At 40.9% G+C, this 21,132-nt stretch overlaps 1 protein-coding gene across 1 annotated transcript in view; it reads left to right on the top strand.

The window, feature by feature from the left end:
* TMEM131 (transmembrane protein 131) overlaps positions 1-21,132 on the top strand; it is a 151,225-nt gene that overhangs the window by 56,255 nt on the left and 73,838 nt on the right. The window contains 1 exon segment of the mRNA XM_018562803.1: positions 3,723-3,791. Coding sequence (XP_018418305.1) covers positions 3,723-3,791 — 69 coding nt within the window.

The raw sequence follows: 21,132 nt of genomic DNA, 5'->3' as shown, positions 1-21,132 counted from the left end.
TGGGAGGAGGTTGAGAGTATGCTTTTTGTTTTTTTTTTTTTTTTGTACGTGATTTTGTTCAAACAGCGGCTGTCATACTCTTGAACTTATTTTCATCCCTTTTTGTCAGCTTGCCTTTGGGATATTGAAAAGTTTAGTCAGGAGGTGAAGTTGTTCTGAACCTATCAGGACTGTATCACACTCTGCATGGCAGCAGATGACATCCGCTAATCATGGATAGGCGTTTACCTCAGCGGAACATAATGATAGAACACATGCAGTGTGATTATTTGAAAATAGAACTCATTAAACATTCAGCAACTCTGCTGCTCATTGCTAATTGGATATTATTGGTCTCACTGGTATAACCTCAATTAAAGCAAGGATTTATGTAATATGATATTTTGTTTACTTTTTCATATGATTGGAAAACTCCTGGGTCTGACAGGTGTCCAATTAAACTACATTGATTATACAAAGAACACAACTCAAAAAGCTTGTTACATGCAAATAATAAATTGCATAAATAAATAATATAAAGCAGATGACCATTAAGTGATTTTTGTTTATTTTTTTGTATGTACGAATTACAAGTATCCTAATCACATTATGACCACCCACCTAATTTTGAGTAGGTCTCCCTTGTATTATCTGGCACCAAGCCAGCAGTAGCAGATCCTTTTATGTCCTGTACGTTGTGGGGTGGGGCCTCCATGGACCCAACTTGTTTTTCCAGCACATCACACAGATATTTGATTTGGATTGAACTCTTGAGAATTTGGAGGCCAAGTCAACACCTCAAACAATTCTTGAACCATTTTTGCAGTGTGGCAGGGCACATTATCCTGCTGATAAAGGCCACTGCTATCAGGGAATACTGTTTCCATGAAGGGGTGTACTTGGTCAGTAACAATGTTTAGGTAGGTGGCACGTGTCAAAGTAACATACACACGAATGGCAGGATCCAAAGTTTCCCAGCAGAACATTGCCCAAAGCATCACATTGCCTATGCTGGCTTGACTTCTAGTGCATCTTAGTGCCATATCTTCCCCAGGTAAACAACACACCTGCACCTGGCCATCCACAAGATATAAAAGAAAACTTGATTCATCGGACCAGGCCACCTTCTTCCATTGCTACATTGTCTACTTTTGATACTCAAGCGAGCGCCCATTGTAGGAGTTTTTTGACGGTGGACACGAGTCAGCATGGGCAACCTGACTGGTGTGTCGCCATGCAGCCCCATACGCAAATAACTGTGATGAACTGTGTGTCCAGACACCTTTTTTACTTTATCACCGTTAACTTTTTCAGCTATGTGAGTTACAGTAGCTGTTCTATTAGATCCGACTACACGTGCCAGCTTTCACTCACTACATGCATCGATGAGCCTTGGCTGCCCATGAACCTGTGGCCGGTTCACCAGTTTTCCTTCTTTAGACCACTTTTGGTAGGTCTTGCCCACTGAAGACTGGGAAGGATGTTCCCAGTCTTCAGTGGTCTCTACAAGAGACGTAGTTTTGGAGTTGCTCTGATCCAGTCGTCTAGCCGTCAAAGTTTTGTCAAAGTTGCTCAAATCCTTACACTTGCCCATTTTTTCTGCTTCCAACATATCAACTTCAGGGACAAAATGTTCACTCGCTGATTAATATATCCTACCTACTTCCAGGGGCCATTGTAACAAAATAATCCGTGTTATTCACGTATAGTCTGTATGTATGTATCCTATATATTTTATAAAAATGTATGCAGATTTAATTTCTCTGGTGGCCTCTAATCTTTCCAAGGGTCCATTTGTCCAACACTGATTTGACTGGTGGCAGGAACTCGAGCAGTGCGTGTGTTTCTTGCTGAACTAAAAGTGTACATTAGGGCTTCAGAGGCAACCATGCACAAGGCTGTACCAGTCACCTCCATTTTCCAAAACATGCTTTGTTGCTGATCTTCTATTAAATAAGCTTTTGCAACTCTGAAAATGGTTTTTCATGCTTCCCATTAGCATATCAGAGTTCAATTATCAATTTAGGTTTGTCCTCATATTGCATAGTTTCTGGTAAATCTAAAGGAGATTTACAGTAATTGTACAATCGGAGTGTCCATTGTATGCTCACCTTTTAGACTTTGAGCCAAAGCTGTCACTGTGGTATCCCACCAGCCTCAACATTTTATTCTGTGTGCCAAGAGGTGCCCCTACTCTATTAGGACCCTTTTATTAGCCCCTGGTCAGAGGCATAGTATATCATAAGCACAAGTTTTCATTGAAAGTATGGTAGTTTTGCTCATGTACACAGGTTGAGATATGTGGCCATTTTGGATGTAGGTTGTGCTTGGCAAAGTGTAAGGGTGGATCCTAGCAGTCACAGCTAATAAGGCTGTCATCCACTTCTGGAATTTACCATTACCCAACTACTGAAAGCAATGCTACTTCTGATGAACTATGAACTAGACCTGCTTCTGGCATTAGGCATCATCAGCTTCTATTGCTGGATGGGAAATGTTAGTCAAAACAAGTTTTCTGCACAGGTTCCCTTTTAGGGGTTGTTCACACCATATACAGTGCGTTCCAGCACGGTTAGCTGCTGGAACTCCATGCAAAACATTGCCTGCGTCCCGGCACAGTGCGATCGGAAAAAATTGCAGCATTTTTTCCGAAACGCAGGCGCTGTTATGCCACGCGTTCTGGTGCGGGCGTGGCGCCATTGACTTCAAAGCACTGCCACGCCCCTTCCCGCCCCAGAATTTAGGCCTCATGCACACTGTTATAAAAACTTGAACTCGGGTGTGTTTTGGAGCTGTAATGCTTTTTTATGACCTGAATTAAAACCTAGACGTACAGCAGTGTGTTGGTGCAATCCTGGTCTTTGTAGCCCAGTTTTATGCAGGTAAACGCGACTAGCCCAACACAACTAAACACAGGAAAAGGTAATCTGGGCAGCGTAAAGTTGTTTATACCAGATAACTTCTCTTGTGCTTAAACGCAGCCTGCTAATGTGCACGAGGTCCTAACTTTTTTTTAGATATGCTTCCGATACTAGGCCTCATACACACTAGCAGGCTGCGTTTTAGGCCCAACAGAAGTTATCTGGTAAGTATAAACAACTTAATGCTTCCCAGATCTTCTTCTTTTTTTTCTGTGTTGGGCTTAGTCGCATTTATAAGCGTTTACACATGTTTACATGCATTTAACCGCATAGAACTGGGCTAGTCGGACCCAGAATGCAGAATGTCTATTTTGGGTGAACTGACCGGGACTGAAGGCAACTAGATGCTGCTGGACGCCTAGGGGTGCATTCAGTCATAAAAAAGCATTACACGAGTCCCTGGTGTGTTCAGAAATGAGCTCCATGCGTAACGCACCCGAACTCAACGTTTTGGTACGTAGTGCGCATGAGGCGTAATGAAGAGCCTCATACCTGGTGTGTGTGTGTTCTTTTTAAAATAAATAATATACGTTGTCTGTAGAGAGACGGATTAACACATCACGCATATACAAAAGTGACTTGAAGCCAGGATCACATGGTTTCTATAAACAGTGTTACCAAGTGGTTTGGTTCAATAGCTGCGGCATTTCTTCTCTAGCTAAACAAGTTTGTCAAGTTCCCCCTTCTTGAACAGTGACTGCTGTAGTCCTTTGGGCATTTCATTGTGAGAGGCACTTGTGCTCACACCTGTTTATAATCGACTAAAAAGAAGATGGGTTTTCTATTGTCCCTGTTCTTACAGTTATATCTCTTTTTCTACAGTGTGTCCTTGCACAGAGGGAACTGCAGACCGATACGGTTTGAACCACCAATGCTGGACTTCCATGAACAGTAAGCATTGTTGTCTCCTCAATACATACTATGCTGTTTTACTTGCTTATACAAGGATATGTGCAGCTTATTTCAGTCTGTTGTGTGTGTTGCCAAAACAGTCGTTTTTCACATTTTGGTGTCTATAATAATTACAAATCCTTTTTCTTGAGTTAAAAAAAAAACTTTTGCAAACAATATTGTATTCTTGTAATTGTGTAGGGGTTAGAATAAAATTATAATAGTATATGAATAGCTTTTTTTTCACATGTGTTTTTTTCTGTTCATATTTACATGCAACTCAAGAAGTCCAGCAAAAGTGATGGTGACAGGGCTAGGGATGACCTGTAACCCTGCCAGGTTCTTACAACAGACACGTTCAATTCTCAGGGTTTAAAAGTTTATTTAAATCAACAGTAAAAATTGTTTCTGCATCTGATAAAGTACCTCTAGCAGTGTTATAAATTGTGTCAATCCCTGTGTCTGTGCCTTTACCTGGACAGCTTAATCTAGTAGATGTTGAGAAAAATGTGAATTAAAAGAAGGAATGTATCTTCTGATGTATTGTCATTACACTTATTAACTGCATAGAGAGTACAAATATTGCAAATACAGTAAACTCCCTATTATCCAGCATCCACAGGGATTGGTAGATTCCAGATACATGTCGTTTCTGGTTGTTTGAAAGTTACTATTTAAAAATAGGTCTAACAAATGACATACCCCATACCTTATCATAAACTCTGTATTGACTTCATATTAATATTGAAATACAGTAATCAAAAACAAATTAAGACAAACACACGGCAATAATTTCCAGGATAATACATGCCGCAGAGTAGTGAGTACAGTGAGATTTTTTTCCTTTTCTGGTTAGTTGAATACTAGATTACAGAGTTTACTGTATCTACAGTCCATTAGCTCTTTTAAAGTTTGGCTTATTTATATTAAAATATATTGTATTTTTCCTGATTTAAAGCAGAAGGGTTGTGACAAGGCAAATCTATTGTGAAGTTCACTTGAAACAAACTTTCTTGATTTTATTAGGGCCTGTCCACACGACGTCCGTTTTGTGTGCTGACCGGCTCCGTACGCTGCTGCACTCAAAATGCATCCCAGTGTATCCCTATGTGGTTTTTATGGGCTCCAGTTCTCACGTGCGCAGTCCTTTCAGCTTACGACAGAAAAAATACTGCATGTCACATTTTGTCAGGTCTGGAAACGGTCAGGAAACGCAAACGCGTCCAAAACGCACTGCACTGCAGCTAACATACTAACAGCCCTGCTCCAGCAAAAAAAAAAATTTTTTTTAATTTGAACGCATCAAAAACGCGGCAAAAACGCACTGCATCAGTCTGCAGATCCGCACCTGATCAGGACCTGATATCATGTGAACAGGCCCTTAGAGTTCTGGAATACTGACATTTTGCCTGCAAAACTCTCCCTCTGTAGGAAATGTCTAGATTGATGATTAAATCCAAGAATAAATATTTAGTATACTGCAGATTACCAGTCTTTATATGTGATGACTGCATTCGTTTTTTTCCAATAAGTACAGAAAGTACTTCATCTGTAAGTAACATATCTTCTCCCCCCCCTCCCCGTGAAAAGGAGATGGAGAGGAAGTCTAGCCTGGGTGACAACCATGACTCCCTTCAGTGGAGTGAGTGAGTGTAGCCATCCAGGGACAGGAGGTGTGGTGAAAATGACACAAAAAAAGCCTGAAGAAGGAAAACTAATGCAGCCATCACATCTAAAGACTAATAAGCTAATATACAGTATATATAAAACAAAGTGTATATGTACACACACACGGTATTTTATTGTTTTTGCATTGGGGTTTATATATGCTATAAATTATATATGGTGTATAGATTGGTTATGGTAGACCATTATTTGTTTTTTTTTTATTGTCTTTGAAAGTGTTTTCAAGTTTATTTCTCTGTAAAACAGTCTTTATCTTTGTTAATTCATGTATATATAAAGAATTGTTTGGTGTAATGATCCAGCATCAACCATAAAGTGTAATATTAGTTATGCATGCAATGACCCTGTAAAGGCGTTCATCACAAGCTAGTTTCGGTGTCATTTAATGTTGGAGTTCTCATAAAATATTCTACTGTAAAATCATTTTTTGTTTACTTTTTCAACTGCTTTCTGTCTTCCACTCTGGTTAAGCTTTCATTGACTGACAAAATATGTTTAATTGCACACAAATACCTCCTTTCAATAAAAAGGTCATTTAGTTTACCAGAGCGTGCCCCATAAAGCATGTCTGAATACACTATAATGAGACTTGAGATTCTGTGCCCGTAATAATAGCACGTTGTTGTGTTATGTGTTGATAGGTGATTGTCAAGATTCAAAACCTGTTTGGTTTTTTTAAAACTAGTAATCGGTAATTTCCCACTGCTTTATGGAAATCCAAAAAACAGATGTACGAGCTGGGTTATATTTTTATCACATGTTCAGACCCCTTCCTCTTTTCATATTAATGTTATTGTAATGAAGTGGAGGTATTTGTGTTCTAGCAGGTTGTGGGGTCTTTTTTGGTCAGAGTGACAGTTATGGAAAGTACAAAGTGAGCAGAGGTTTGAAATGCATGAATAAGTTGAATAAGTAAATGAATGCTCTGGTGTATTGCTGTATATGGCTGTCAGAAATGCACGAGACAAGTATGTAGGCAGTAGAATGCGGAATTTGATGGGGCAGCTCCTACCTTTTGTGCTAGAACCGTAGTGGGTCTTGTTTGTCAGCATATCAGGGAACCAGCCATTTTGGTTCCCGTTTAGTATCCCATACTGTGGTTGGTGAATGAAAAGGAGTATCTTTACAGGCAATGCAGACTGTCTGAAACCGTTCTTCCCTCAGACACTGTGGTAAATGAGGCTTGCTTTTTTTATTTCACTGTATATTCTGTGTAGGCTTTTCAACCAGATTGTTCATTGAAATAGTAATGTGAAATGTGGTAGAGCTCCCTTATACTGAATGTATTATCTCTGTTCTCTAAGATCGATCATTATAATTTTCATTCAGCATCTTGGGAAACCATTTTTAATATTTCAGTTTTTCATTTCTCTGTCAGTACAAATATATATTGTAGCTTAAAGATGCATTAAGTAAACATAACTCATTAAGGACTGGTGCAGACCTGGGCATCCCGGACGCGTATGATCGTGTGCAGCTGCACACAGCGGTTGCCATGCGGCCCCATTAACCCCATTGATATCAATGGGGTTACATCCACACAGAGCAATCGCTGAAAAAAAGGTACAGGTACTTTTTTTTTTTTTTGCGACGCACGTCCCGCTGCTTTTTCTTTTTTTTTTTTTTGTCTTCTTAGCTGTAATCGTGTTGTGCTTTGATGACTTAAATCAAAAAAAGCCATAGTGAATATTTCCACCTGAACTAACATGGACTAGGTTGACGGGCAGCTTTTACCCCATGTTAGTTGATGTAAAAGTCAAAATGAAAATGAGCGCACCAGAGGATGCAGAAAAGTGGACTTCCAATGCACCACAATAAGTTCAAATGCAGTTTGCTTGTTTTCGGAAAAATATGTCCTGCAGTAAGGATTTAGAACAGGGCTAGGCAACCTCGGCCCTTTAGGCATTGCAAAACTGACGGCCACATGCATTACTCCCAGAGCCAAAAGTTTGGTGGGATTTGTAGTTTGACCACAGCTGGAGTGCCAAGGTTTTCTACCCCTGACTTAGAACCACTTTTGTCAAACATAGCTTTAGTTTTTTTCAAATGGAAATGCGGTAGAATGAAGAAATCCCAGTATTGCATGATGGCAATATTTCAAGCCTTACATTGCTCTTTCTTAAGCTCTGCCTATGTAATACATTTACGCATCTTGCGTATAAAAATCCATGACTGCACATCTGGTGTCTGACCATTGGATGATATTTTAGATGGCTGTAGTATGGGTAGTATGAAGAGTACCCACCACCAAGTTATCATACATGTTTATCTCAAGCGACACATACGTTTCAATGTAACACAGCACGCTTATTCAGAAGTGGCGCAGGGATCATGGTTTTTGTCAACTGGAATGCAGGTGGTAGGTATTTCATTATTTATACCCTTTTGTTGAAGATGATTTAGCTGCCAGGTATCTATTCTTCCAGCACCTTTGGAGTGCAGGTAATATGTAGCATGAGACACAAGTGTGGCATTGTCTGAAGCTCTATGACAAGTTTGTTCAGTAAACACTAACGCACATATGTCTAAAAGCAAAAAATCTTTAAAGGAAAAAGCTTCCCTGGGCAAAATCATTGTCTTCAGCTCTGCATAAAATAATCCTGTCATGAGAAACATGGATGCCGTCACTGCTGGCCCCAATCATATTTCTTGGTCTATTTTCCTGCAGCATTTAAGATGCTATGCTGTTTCTGGGTCAGTGGTTCCGACAAACGAGGAGTTTTGGAAGGAAGCCTGCAATGGCAGCATCAAATTTGTTTAGAGTCTATTCACACCAGCCTGGTTTGCTGTGGCGCCTTAAAAGCACCACGTTGGTACGCGTGATAAACATGTATCGCGTTGGGGCAGCCCATTCCTTTTAATGGTCTGACCATTGGTCCATAAATCGCGCAAGCAGCATTTTCGTCATCAGCGCATTGCACATTAGTGGGGTGAGAAGGTGGATTGAGGTGCCATTCTGAATGGCGCTGCATCATTCCAACTCATGTAACTTGGGGGTACGGGGGGCGGTATGGATAAATTGGTGCTGCCGAGCAATGCCTGAATAGGTAAGCTATGCTCCCTGTATGGATCTTAAGGCTTAGTTTTTAATTATGTCTGAAGTCCAGGCAAAAAGAACTTGGGAAAAGGAGAACTATGTGGTCAGTGTTTTTCCCCATAGTTCTCCTTAGGGAACTGCTTAGCGTCCTCCCGTTACCCTAAGCTCAGTATACCGCGAGCTACAGCTTGCGGTATACTGAGACGTTGCAGGCGGAGCGGATCCCGACTTAGACATCTGAATGGGGTCTGACTCAAACTATAATGCAAGTAGTAAAGAAGTGGCTGCAGGAGATTACAGCACAGAGATTCGACGAAAGTATGTCAGCTGAAGAGTTTTTCTTTCATGCATTTCTCATTCTTTTTATTTGTGATGATTGAATTCCATAAGGTGCTGTTAATCTCCTGGTTAGACTCCACTTTTTCTACACATGCTTACCACAAACTCCATTCATTCTGCAGACAATCAGTGGACGGTCTTTTTGTCTCCTTGTTTTTTCCCCAGTGAATGTAATTAGCTGAGTTAAAGTAATTTTAATGTGTTAATATTTTTTTTCCTCTCTAAGGACAGTCAGCTGCCCTAAGTCAGCTCCTTTCCCAGGGGGACATAGTGCCTGTACCAGAAACCCAACAGTTTCAAAGGCTTTACTCCAACCTGTTCGCTGTTCCCAAAGCAAAGGGTGTCTCTGCTAAATGTCTTAATCTCAAGATCCTTAATGGGTTCCTGCGAATCCAGAAATTTCAGATGGAATCTACCAGTTCTCTCATAGCCTCCCTTCACCTGGGAAACATTCTGGCATCAGTGGACATCAACGATGCATATTTGCACATCCCTATGTTCTGTGCTCATCATGCTACCTGCGTTCTCCTGTGGGCACGCAACACTCCCTTGTGATGGTCTCTTGTGATGTACGATCAAGAAAAATAGGATTTTCTTTTTCCTCACCCGCAAGAACAATTTTCTGGAGAACATCACAGGACACCTGACCCACTACTCTCTGGTTTCTGTGTTCTTCCCTTGTACTACTTATTATAAAACAAGACAGGCAGTGAATGGTAGGGGTTATACAGGACTGTCTTATGTTGATTGGTTTACCTGCATCCTATCACTTGAAGATAGCTACATAATCCATTCGTTGAAAAATGAACTCAGTGTGTCATGTATTATACTGAAAGACATGGTTTTTTACAGGTAAGACAACATTCTTGGGTTTTTTTTTGCACTAAACTAAAAGGGAGCAAATAAGAGAAGTTTGTTGTTGTGGTTTACATAAACTTTAAGTGCTATAAATATAAAACAGGAAGCAGGAGTAAAGTCCCATCAAACACTGATATCGCGTATACATTTAAAATAATGAATAGGTTAACAGCGGCATACTTATAACTGTCAATTATTTTTAGCTTCCTGCCTCTAAGCTGCAAATATTCAGTTTAACAACCCCCAGCACTTAGGGTTAATCCAGGCACTACATATGTCGATCTGCTTCACTGCAAGTGATATCTTGGCCCCAGAACTAGCATGCAGTCTAGACGTCAAAAGCCAGAGAGAGAAGCTACTTCAAACCAGCCTTCAGAGAGACTTCTTTTTACTTTGTAGTAATGCAAAGGTGTTACTGGAACTGCAGGATGGTTTATTTCTCCACAGGCAATGTAGAGCTGGTGATTTGCAGCTATTTAAAGTGATATTAACCCCTTCATGACTGAGGCATTTTTTTCATTTTTTGCACCCATGTTATATTCCACATTTTAGGCCTGAAAATGACTTAAAACCCCCCAACATTATATATTTTCTGAATATGTGAGAGCAGATGGTGGTGACAGGTACTCTTTAAGGTGATGCTGGGGGTCCAAAAGACCCCCGGTGTCACCTTTACACTGGAAATGAGCTATTGAAGTGCAGGTCCGGCGGGGGGGCGGCCCCTTCTACGGGACACAGAAGCGATCAGTGGACAGGTAAGTCGCCAGAATCGCTTCTGTTGTAAAGCCGACAGTCGGCTCTACAAGTTTAAACAGAGTCTGTTTAAACAGCCCCGATGCTGGCGACGTACACTGTACGTTGTCAGTCACGAAGGGGTTAAAGTCACAATTTATCCCTCCCATGCTGCTTTAGGGACTTACCTTAAATGATGCCTTTTGATCCAAACATCTTCTTTCCAGTATTTTTTAGGAGCCCCTTCAGCGCTGGTGCTGGTCTCTGATCCAGTGCAGACTTCTCGGGTCCCACGCTCACAGCTCCGTGCATTAACCTCCACTGTGTCTCTCCTCTTCGGCCTGGTTTACACCGAGCCTTTTTAAGTGCTTTTTCTGCCCTAAAACACGCTCAAGAAATATCCCCCCCCTCCAAAAAAAAATCCTGTTCATTTCTATAAGCAAAATGCCTGTCCCTGGAAAAGTGCAGCTCGTTTTGGCCCTATTGACTCAATAGGGAACTTTTTGCGTGCATTTAACATGCTTCTGCTTATTTACATCAATGAGCTAGAATCTGCTTACAAGAATGTACAACTTGATTTATGCGCATAAACCGCGCATCAATAAACGTGCAAAAATGCTGACACCAAGTTATGAACCCAGCCTTCTCCCCGCCAGTGATCTCTACTGCACATGCCCCATCCTGCACAGCCGCTCGAGAAGCTTCAGATCTTCATCCGGGAGCGGGCGGCGAAGACTGAGGTAAGTATTTACCTATTTGTTAACGCTTTTATTTTTAAAATGTTTTTGCATACATGTACTGCTTGCTAGCAGTAGATATAGGTAAAAAAAACTATCTTTAATACTACTTTAACTTTGGGACAGCAGCCCCTATGTGTAAAAGGGCTCAAGACAATTTGAGGGTGGATTTTAAAGAAGATCGAAGAAGAAGTGCGCCACACCAAAGGGTTAGAGAAAAAAAAATGTTTTTCACTAAATTTGGAGCTGTATTCCTGTTCTTTTGCTTTTTTCCTTTTTTATGTTGCTTTGTGTCAAGTTTACTTTACTAATAAATATTTAGCAACACATTGCTATTTTACCTCAATAATGTAAATGTGTATTCAGGATTGGAATTTTTGGCGATTTCTGGTTTCCCAGCCCATATGCCATGCCACTATTGTCTGATACTTTCCCAGTGTTGTTCAAGAGCACAATTATTGACTCCATCCTTCTTCAGTGTCCACTTCATCAATGGGAATGATTCTCCCCTTTTTGCCTTGCCTTGTTTTATTTATATCAAATCCCAAAAACAAAAATGTTTCTAGTCCTTAGATGCTGTGGTAGCTGCCTTTTTTGTTTTCTTTATACAAGTTATAACTACATTTGCTACATGCACAGAGAAAAATCGGTTGATCCTGTCAAAGGTATCTTTGTAACTTTCTGTGCACTGTCCTGAAACTCCAAACAATGTTACTAGTTCTGCCAGTTCTATTCTCTAAACTATCAAACAATTCCCCTTTAGTTGTAGTCCAAAATAAGTAGAGCAACCTAGGGTGACAATACTGCTATACCATAGATACAGTACAGTGATTGAGCATTGTCATCTAGGATGGGAACTGTGTTATTGGCAGGATCGCCAGGTGGAGATAATCGGGAAAATCCTGAAAAAGGAAACTAATGCAGCCACCATTTCAGAGTGATGGCGATTGTTCAGATTAAGGGAAAACACTGTCCAGTGGATAACAGGAATGGCTTCCACTGTTAATTCGTTTCTTTGTGATGAAATGGGCAACGTGGACATGACTTCTGACAGTCACAAAAGTCCTATTAGGAATAATGGAATTTGTCAAATGTAAAGGATTCACATTTTAATAGGTGAAAGGGAAAAGTGCATCTGCAGTGAGTGTTGTCGTTAGATTTAATGTCTATTTTAATTTATGTGGATCAGAGCGGCATCAGTTATTTCTAATCTCATTCTAATGTTTATACATGATTCACTGAAGGCTATGGCTCAGTTTCGGTACGTAAATCTTGTCATAAATAGCCGAGCTCAGAGTTCAATATTCGCTGAATCTACACATAATTATTCTCCTTGGGGAAATGTGGTGAAATACCGTTATTAGTTTTACATAACGTGTTCTGTTCACACAAGCATATCTTTATCAGGCTCTTGTTTGTCTGCTTCCTTCCTTTTATTATTGCTTTATTTAAACGCTTGACTTTAAACTAATGTACTTACGTATACTTGTACATTGCCATGTGTTAGTTTGTTTGCAACAGGAAAATGTTTATGGAAGGATTATTCCCTCCAAACTGATATTGCGGTTTTCAGTAGATAAAATATCGGTTCATTGAAGAGTACATTGGCTGCATTTATGTCTTTGGGTCTGCCACCTGTGATCTTCCTGCCTCTGTCCACCAGCCTTCCTGCTCTCTCCATGCTGATCTTCTCATGGATTATCCATAAATATAATTCAAAAATGTCACAGTATGTCAGTAGAAATGGCCACAACTGATAAGCAGGCCTGACATCTCTGCATCAGAATTCATGGTTGTTTATAAAAATAAACCCAGCACTATCTACCAGAAACGGAAAGAGATAGTCTTGTGCAAGGACGATTTAATAGCAGCTTCATAAACGGATATTGTTGCCTTTTTCCTTTATATCAATTGGCAGGTATATCTGGACATCTTATATAAACTGTAGTTAATTCCTTGTATGAACAATAGAAGGTACTTTGACAATTGCCCTTGGGTTGCTTCATTTAGCTTATGAGATCTGCTTTTCTTGTTTCCTAGAGTAGAATTTAGGCATAATGTACTTAATCTCGAATGTTAATTGACTTGTAACTGGTTACATAGTTAGTCAGGCTGAAAAAAAGACACAAGTCCATCAAGTTCAACCTATAGAGATACGGAGAAAAAAAAGTTATTGTGAAACCCTTTAGAATTTACGTGAAATTAAAAGTTTGTAAACTCTTTGAATTACCTGGATTTCTACATAAAGGGCTCCTATTGTTCTTGTGTATTGCCTGTAAAATACAATCTTTATTGTCGTGTCCTAATTGAACAAATGTTTTAAACCAGTATGAACCTATTGAATAAGGACATTTTGCAACAGGGTATGTGGATTGTGTGGTTCTAGTTTGGGTTAGTAACTGCTGCAGTCTGATCCTTCCAAGATTTATATTTGTGAATTAAGAAATGTTATCAAATCCCCAGAAGTATTGTAGGGACATATTAAAGATTCTTTTTCCCCTTACACTCATTGGGGGACATAGCTTTGCTTTAGACAGTTACAGACTGGGTATATTGACATCTGCAGGAGTTGGATACTAGGTTTACTAAAAAAAAACAAAATACAGCCCAGGGGGTAGCCGCTGCTCATGGCCCACAACTCCCACCCCGCTATGGACAACTGGGTTGTTAGCCTAGTGTCTAGGAGTTAGAACATATAATTTTCCTACTGGAAATTCCAAGAGCCTTTTTTTTTTTCTTCAAGCAAGTTGCTGCCTGGGCAACAGGCTGGATAATATAGATCCTGGTACTAACCCCAGTTCCAACTATCCAACGCTTTCAGTTCCTTGCTCCGTGTGGGTTCAGCTATGATGCCCCAGTTTCTCAGGCAGCCATTGGGGTTTTGTCCCACTTACAGGCCTGCAGCATCTCGGCTCTGTCCGTTGATGGGTTATGCATCTACCTGCAGGTGATTGGACAGCCCTGCGAACCCCTTCCACACCTAGTCTGTCTCCTTAGGTGATGGAACACCTTCACTCAGCTGTGAGAGAACTACTCTGTTTTACTCTATTTTTCTCTGGGATTCTGTAAGATTCTTGTTGCAAGCTGCATCTATGCTGCTCTAAGATCCTGCTGATTGGGCCCAGGGCCACACAGCCTGATCACGATTCGTTTGAGGCTTTCTCCTTTGACTTAATATCTAGAGAGGAGTCCACCTCCATCACGGTGGATTGGGGCCACAAGCAAGTGTCCTCTCCTCCTCGATCAGAGACCCCCTCTGACTCTGTGTGCATTTACAAGACTTGAGTAAAAGGGAGAAGGAGCTGTCTCTGTTTCTCAGGAAGAGGTCCTATCTCCTGACATTTCCCCTAAACTAAACTCTTCCTGTTCTGGATGCAGTTAACACTTGTTTGTAACGTTCCACTTTTGGTTACCCCTGATTGGGAGGTCAAGCACAGGAAGAGTATGAGGCATCAATTTTTAATTTTTGTATAATAAATCATATTTTAAACTACATTACTAAGTGTTTATTGATGCCTCATATGATACCCCATTATTTTAGGTTTTTATAATGTAACACGTGTTTATAGTTAGAGCCACCTACATAGACCCTTTCTAAGGTCATGGTTTTGGGATCCTTAAACATGTCCAAACCTGCTAAAAACTGTTAATACTCCCTCGGTTTTATACGCTGAGGTGCATGGTGACTGGGATCACCCAGAAGAGGGGGCCAGATTTGTGCGGGTAATTCCATTTCCTCTAATTACTTGGGAAAGTGAACTTACCCTTTAATGCACATTGTGCTTCTCAGAGAGAGCTGCTGCCCAGCTACCACAATATGGCACACAGTGGAATGGGGGCAGCGCTCAATGCCTCCCATACAGGTGGAAGGGGCGACGGGGTTGTTTTTAACCCCTCCCCCCCCTTTATTTTATTTTTGTAATCACTTTTTTTATTTTGTTTCACTTATTTTGCTATTGCACAGAGGCTAACCAGCCCTCTGCTGATGCCAGTTTAGTGCGTAAGATGCTTCAAGCTTCCCTCTGAGCCCTCCTGAGCTCTTGATCACCCATTGTTCCTTGTTGGCGTTTTGTTTGCTGTGTTGCCTATTCCTCAGTTGGACTGCTTGGTGAGATCTCGGGGGTCTAAGACTAAAGATCCTGTGTCCTGTAATGTATGATTAAGAAAATAGGATTTTTGACTTGCCTGTAAAATCTTTTTCCTGGAGTAGAGTACAGGGCACAGACGCCTGTGTTCTTATGATCTTCTTATTGATTGCTGCAAAACTGAGGCTTGTCGAGAGAGGCAGTGGTGATATGGGGGCTCTCCCTGCAGCTCTTTTCTTGCCAATGTCTAATCACCTAATGGCGGCTGCATATAACCCAGGGTTTAAGAGGATCCTGTGGTCTTGTACTGTACTCCAAGAAAAGGAATTTACAGCTAAATAAAAAATCCTGTTTCATATGTCCGTGATGTGCACAGAAACACAGTGCATGTCACTATACGGTATATCACGACGTCACATTGTTAAATCGTTACATTTTGGAGTAAATCGCTGAGTGAAGTTTTCGTGATGTTTAGGACTAAAATGACTTTTAGCAGCAGTGGAACTTGCTACACACTGACAACTTGAACATATTATAAGATATTTGCATAAGCAGTCAATGTAATAGTGCACTAGAGGTTTATGTGTAGATATTATAGTGTCTGATTTCCCTTATGTCATCCTGCACCATTTACAAGCAAGGTTTGCTTTCAGTGTATATTTTTAGGGTCTGCTTTGCTTATTTTAGTATCTATTTTGCTTTGCATGCTTTGATCTGACATTTGCATTTTATTTTGATAGTCAGATGAGTAAATACCAAAATAGCTATTACATAAGCAAATTCAAACAATTGTGTGTCTGTTTCAGTCAGTGTCCATAGTATGTATGCTGATGTTTTTAAAATGTGCTTGGCAGTCCATCATAGAAACCCATTTGTGTAATTTTATTACTCTGGAATTCCACTGGTTACGATCAGCACAGTTGACAAGATAAGTCTATTCAACTTCTTTTTTGAGGCGAGGTGGAGATTCGGTAATTGTTTATTGATTTGTCTCTGCATAAATGTGATTAATGCGGCACTACAGCCCTACATAGTACGATTGCTGAATTGTCAATTAACAACTGTTAACCTGTTAACAATTACGTACTTGCCAACTGTTCTAAATTTGCCAGGTCAGTTCCTCTTTTTGTTTACCTGTCCCTCCATAGCTGCTGCATCCTGAGACCACAGTGAAGCTCTGCCCACAGCTCCTTCATACGAAATTAGTCATGGCCCCCATTCATAAGTAAATCCCACCCCAGAAGTCGCACCTACCATTATTGCTATTAATTGCCACCAGATACCACATTTAAAAGGTGCAGCAACAGAGGTGAGTGGGTGTGCAGAGGTAGTAGAGGCAGGTGTGGAGGGTGGGGGTAGAATGCAGAGTGGACAAGTGCAGAGATGGTAAAGGCAGGTGTGGAGGGGGGGTTAGAATGCAGAGTAAACAGGGGTTGAGGTAAGCAGAGGGAAGGGGGTGGTTGAGGTGCAGAGGTAAACAGAGGGAATTGGGAGAGTTGGGGTGCAGTGTGCAGAGGGAAAGGGGTGGTTGAGGTGCAGAGGTAAGCATAGAGGGAGGGTGGGGGTGTAGAGCTAAACAAATACATAAATAAATAATTTTACTAATGAACAATACCTTGGCTGTCTTTCTGTTCTTATGATGTTCCTTTTGATGTACAGTATTTTAAAATTGTAATGGCATAGTAGGTTGATGTACCTCTTGTAGAACCATGCCTATTTTAAATGGCACCGTCCCAAATTAAATTACATTCTCTATAGGGCTGCAGGTAACGATTATTTTCATAATCGATTTAGTTGGCCGATTATTTTTTTCAACTAATCGATTGGTTGCATCTCCCTCCCCTCTCCCTCCCCCCCTTGTTGCAGCCCTAATTCTCTACCTACAATGGCTTGCTGGAGGCACACCAAAAGTGGTGTAAAGGTGCCCATACACCTTACAATTACCTGGAGATTTTTGTCTGCAATTGCGTTTTCCTCCAAAAATCTGCCAGTTGAGGGGGGGTGTACAACCTCAATTACTGTACAACTGGCATATTTTCGGCTTTCAATCAGGCTAGAAAATTTGTCTAGTTGGACGAAAATTTTCGTGTTTGTGGCGTTGTAGTAGAACAAAAATGTCGAGATGAAAACTGCAGATGCTCAAACAAAAACCTGTTCTTTCGATCAATGAAAATTGGGCAGTTATTAGTGCTGACAAGCATTCATTTAGAACTACAGTGCATGATGGGCTAGTTGTAAGAAATTTGAACGTGGGTGAGATGTCTGGACAAAAAAAGTTGTACAATGGTTGTAAGGTGTATGGGCACCTTTAGCAACTATGCAATGAACCTTTCATTGTGGGCTCTGGAGAAATGTGTAAAATTTCAGCTGTATGTTAAACTCTATACTTGGTCTCTACTGTTTAGCTCTAAACTGACCAAAAAATTAGGAGATATGGCTGGCCTCTCCTGTTCATGTCAGCTAAACAAGTCTCAAGCAGGAGGAAAAAAAAAGCTGTTACTGTTAATCAAGAGAAGCTTTTCTTCCTCTGCTCTATCACGTATGATCGTGCGGTGGTGGGGCCAACTGAGTCATAGCCTTTCCCCAGCTTCAGAAACCGAGAAAACATTGGCAATAGATTATATGTATACTTTTGCTTCTGCCACTTGAAACTATACAAAAGTTTTACTTTCAACCCGACTTTCTCTTTTAAAGAAAAGCTACGATGAGCAAAAGCATTGCTGACTTAGTCTGTAAATGCTAGTTGCCTGACGGTCACAGTGATCCAATAAGCTTTACAATAAGCATTACAAGTTTGCAGATCAGGAATTCTGACTTAAAGATCATTAAACCCTCAGGTTTTTTTGCATATATCTACTGCTAGTAAGCAGTAGAAATATATATTTTTTTTAAAAAGCACCAAAGAGATTTTAAACCTACCTGTGTCTCTGCCACGCGCTCCAATCCAAAGAGCTGAAGATTCGGGTGGGGGGGCACATGCGCAGTTCAGATCTTCGACTGGGAGAAGAGAGACGCACGGTAAGTCAATGCCGGCAGCGTGCACCCACACACAGACTCCGTGGGACAGGAAGAGACAGGAGTCAGCGCTGGATCAGTGACCAGCACCAGTGCTGGAGGGACTCCTGAAAACTACTGGAAAGGAGATGATGAGCGGATCAAGAGGCATCATGTAAGGCAAACAAAACCACTGGCTGCATGCCTGTTTCACTTCAATGACTCAAAGTATTTAAGCCAGAGACAGTTAAGCATGTGGTAGCCCATATACAAGTACAGTTTGTTAGTAGCAGAATATGGTAACAGCTATTGTTAACCTGTTTTCAAGGTGTAGTCATCCAAATCCTGTCCTAGGATTAGCATGCATGAAAAGTCTGAAGTCCTGACTATTGTTGTGGCTGATTTATGTCGGTAGGTAGTAAATCCAGGCCCATTAACAGCATGTGTGCCCCAAAGACTGCACCCTACCTGTCTGTTCAGATGTATTCAAATTCTGCAGTACAATGCAGAGACATCAATTCACATTCTTTTTATTGCCGTGAACCACTTTTATAGGGAAACCATATTGTTTTCTATATTTTATTACTGCTTTCAGTACATTAAAATGTTTGTATAGGTAAACATAATATATTGTATGTGAATCTGTCTTTTATATTTATGTTTCAAACTAGAACTGTAGGCTCCTTTTGTTTACCTTTGCTGCTTTTCTGAAAATATATTTTTTTTCTTTTTTAGATCGCTCAATAATTCAAGCCCCAGTTAAATACAAAAAGGCTGTTATATGCTTTTAGAGAATTGACGTGTCCCACTTTCCTTCTTTCCCTGCCTGCTTTCTTCACATGGGGTCCTATGGCGTTCCAATTAGTGAGAGAGTCTGAAAGCAGATAAAAGCAATACAAATTGTATATAAATATAAATACATATCAATTCAAATGATAAACTGAAAATAAAATTGACCCAAAACCAATATAGTCTTCCTTTTAAAAGATTAACACGTGGTATATTACTAAATTATTTTTAAAAGTCTCCCCAATTAAAAACTTCTATAAATGAAAGGTAAAATACACCTTTTAGAAAAAAAATAAACACTCTTTCATAAAAAAAAAAAAAAAAGCATTTATAGATATATTTTTTTGCATTGGAGCCAGTAAAGCAAATTACTTGGGAAAGTGAACTTACCTTTTAATGCACATTGTGCGTGTTAGAGGGCGCTACTGCCTGGCTACCACAATGTGGAATAGGGGCAGCTCCCAGAGAGAACACACACACTCGCACACACGCAGATGGCGGGGGCAACAGGGTTGGTTTTAATTTATTTTATAATTTTTTACTTTATTACTTTTTTCACTTCGTTGCTATCACACAGGGGCTATAAGCCCCTATGTAATAGCATTTGGAGGTGTCAGCTTCTCTTTTTGGAGTCTGCCCTCCACTATAGAAGATCGAGCACAGCATTGTGATAGATCTCCTGTGCAGCCCAGCTTGTGATACCTGAGCCAGGAAGCGCTGTGAGTACACACTGTTCCATTCTCACTGATCACACAGAGCAGATTGGTGAATAAACGTTCTCCGGTCTGCTCCCCACCCTCCATCCTGAAGTCATTTGCCAGGGGCCCCCGAAAACCACGGCTGGGTGGTGAAGAACAAGCAGGCTGCTGAGTGGCTCCTCTGCTCAACATTTAGCCCTGGTTGCCCGCAGCAGGGCTAAATGTAGAGGAAAAACCGTTCCTGGGCATTGGCCGATGGGAGTTGCCCCCTGCAGGTTATTAAGGGGGTCCTGCTTCCTAGCAGGAGCTCTCACATTAATGAGAGACAAAGTTTGGATTTCAGACAAGCTACTGTTACTGATTTTCTAACCTTATTGGAAGATTGTTATACAGCACATGTGTCAAACCTATTGGAAGATTGTTATACAGCACGTGTCAAACGCAGGGGCCATGAGCCGAATCCAGCCCGCCAGGCCATTTCATGTGGCCCTTAAACCTCTTCTGCAGCTGCGGCACCCCCCCTTGTCTCCACCCCTACCTTGTCGGCTATCTGCAGCAGAAAGGAGGACAGAACAGTTTGGATACACTGACTAGAGTTGCACCGATGCCAGTATCTGTGCCGATACTGGACGTTTTCACAAGTACGAGTGCTCGTGAAAATGTACCAGTACTTAAAACAGGTACTGTAAACATGTGCCGTGTTCCATAGAAAGGCTGCCCAGGTGCCCAGCAAGGTCCTGGCAGCCTTCCTGTGAATTGCGGCGCATGTTTACAGTGCTGTGAGCAATTCTTCTTCCTGTGGATCCACAGCGCCCGCATCTGTCGAGACTGACTGGGACCCCTGGTGAGACAGCACAGCCATCTGAGAAGTCTGCACAGCCCACCATAGAACTTGCACAGCCACCTGATTCTGCGCGATTTCACTAATTGTTGTTATTTTTCCTAGACTTCTACTTTCAGAGCTAGTTATTATTGAAACCAATTATTTGATATGATAAAGAGTAGATACTTTTTTATATAGTCTTACAGACAACTGTCCATTTAAGGACAACCATAATGCTGATGCAGCCCGCAATCACATTGAGTTTGTCACCCCTGTTATACAGCATACACTTTATCTGTGCCGTGTACTGCCACAATCTCATGCTATAAGCAATGTGGGTAATGTATGACAGATTAGGTTTGTTTCTGTTAGATGAAACTGTAATAGATCTTCCCATAACCCTTTTCAAAATCTGTTTTAAAAAAACAGTATTACTGACGGCACAGCCGTGTATAAAGGTACAAAGTACAGGTGGAGTGAGGGAATTGCACAGGCAGGGTTGTGACATGAAAAGACCCAACACGACTTTTAGTGAATATCACTCTGCGCATGGCTGACCTTAT

Source organism: Nanorana parkeri, unplaced genomic scaffold (genome assembly GCF_000935625.1).
Source record: "Nanorana parkeri isolate BGI_ZX_2015 unplaced genomic scaffold, ASM93562v1 scaffold21, whole genome shotgun sequence".
Classification (NCBI taxonomy): Eukaryota; Metazoa; Chordata; class Amphibia; order Anura; family Dicroglossidae; genus Nanorana; species Nanorana parkeri.
This window is presented reverse-complemented; position numbering and strand designations above follow the sequence as displayed.